The sequence below is a fragment of the Octopus bimaculoides genome, chromosome 1 (assembly GCF_001194135.2).
Source record: "Octopus bimaculoides isolate UCB-OBI-ISO-001 chromosome 1, ASM119413v2, whole genome shotgun sequence".
Lineage (NCBI taxonomy): Eukaryota > Metazoa > Mollusca > Cephalopoda > Octopoda > Octopodidae > Octopus > Octopus bimaculoides.
Window position 1 is genome coordinate 122,888,802 of NC_068981.1, and position 1,651 is coordinate 122,890,452.

Sequence of the window (1,651 nt, forward strand, 5' to 3'; positions counted from 1 at the left end):
TATATATATATGGGCAGCGATATGTGACACAAGTCTTTTGACTCCATGTTCATAAATTATTTTCTCTATCTGCTTATGTTTCGATAGAATAATGTTTCTTGCTCATGAAGAGTTAGAGAATTAATAATATTACTGTGAAACACATAAATGCAACGAACATTTTCTTTAAAACTAAATACTTTTTGGCCATGAATATGTTAGTTGGGAAGAAAATAATATCGCACCTTGGACTGTATCACTCAGCGGGTACATTTTTCAATACCTAATAAGCATTAACTTTTACAGTTTAACGTTATTTTTTTCTTTCTTTGCAGATAACTTTATACCATAGAGGTTAAGCTCGTTTAGATCAGACCTACATCAGACACTATATTCTGCATGAATTCTAAGGACTCTTCATCAATGCAATTATTAAGAAATAGTCGTTCTGTCTATGGACATGAAGCTTTCACTCTGCGAATATATCAACATAGTTTCACACAGGAATTTTTTTATCTCTCGCAGACTCCCCTCGAACTAGACGATTCATTTCTGAAAACCGGAGCTGAGAAAAATCCAATGCAAAGTGCGTGAGAATTAGTAAAACAGTTCAATTCAAGTCACACTTTGAGCATAAAACTTCTTGAATTAGAAAAAGGAGATAGATTTGGTTAATGATTCTCGCATCATCAGATTACTTTTCATCGTAATCAATAAGATCCTCTCTTCTCGTTCTTGAAAGCTGGAATTGCTACTTATTCTTTCCTGGGTAGAATCAGCACAATTGATGAAAAGTGAGTTCACTATAATCATATACCAGAGATTCCACCCCAAACAAGTACTACAGCTGAAAAATGTTGTGGTCAGTGTTTCAATGAATATGAAGGGGGCCGTCTATCATAAAGTATTAGACCAAAACAGTTAATAGAGAGAGAAATTGTCATTGATGAAATCATTGCACAAAGTTTTGCCGAAAAAAAAGTGATCATTGACCACTCGTAACCAGGTGTTGCTACACAATAATAAAAGACCACCTATCGACCAAGAAAGGATTATAGCATTCAGCATGGAAGTTTTGCGTCATTCTTCTTAACTTACTCTATCTCAAAACAATTTTTTTATTCTTTTGTAGATCACCACAACATTATTTGGAGGCAAAAATTTACCAAATGTGAAGAGGTTACAAATTATATAAATTATATTCAGTGTTTCTTTGCTTCGATACCTGATACCTTACGCTCGAGAGATCAGAAATTCATCAAATAGATGGAATTATGTTATCAATTATAAGGGAAAATATTATCATGATTAAATAAAGCTAACGAAATATTTCTTTCATACTCATCTTGAAATGCTTCGGACTTTCGTTCCAATCTGATATAAAGAAATATAATTTATAATAGAATGATACGCTGATGAACATATTATTAAGTCGAATAATTAGTTAATATCATGATATTTGCACAGTGATGATAATACATAAAATATTGGTACATTCATGGGAGAAAAGATTTTAATCATAAAATATGAATACATTATGTGTGTATATCTAAATATATATTTACACAAATTAAGAAAGAAAACAAAATGTTATGATTGCTAATTTTAAGAAGATGAAAAATATTTTTAAGAAAAATCACACGCAGACACATATATATACACACACACATAT

At 31.2% G+C, this 1,651-nt stretch overlaps 1 protein-coding gene across 4 annotated transcripts in view; it reads left to right on the top strand.

Moving 5' to 3' along the window:
* LOC106881121 (neuronal acetylcholine receptor subunit alpha-10) overlaps nt 1-1,651 on the top strand; it is a 275,903-nt gene that overhangs the window by 266,494 nt on the left and 7,758 nt on the right. Inside the window, exon 10 of one of the 4 annotated variants that reach the window (XM_052969941.1) lies at nt 1,112-1,201. The exons of the other annotated variants lie outside the window; for them this stretch is intronic. Coding sequence (XP_052825901.1) covers nt 1,112-1,174 — 63 coding nt within the window. The 3' untranslated portion in view covers nt 1,175-1,201. Of the gene's footprint in view, nt 1-1,111; nt 1,202-1,651 lie in introns of those variants that run through there. 4 annotated transcript variants of the gene reach the window in all.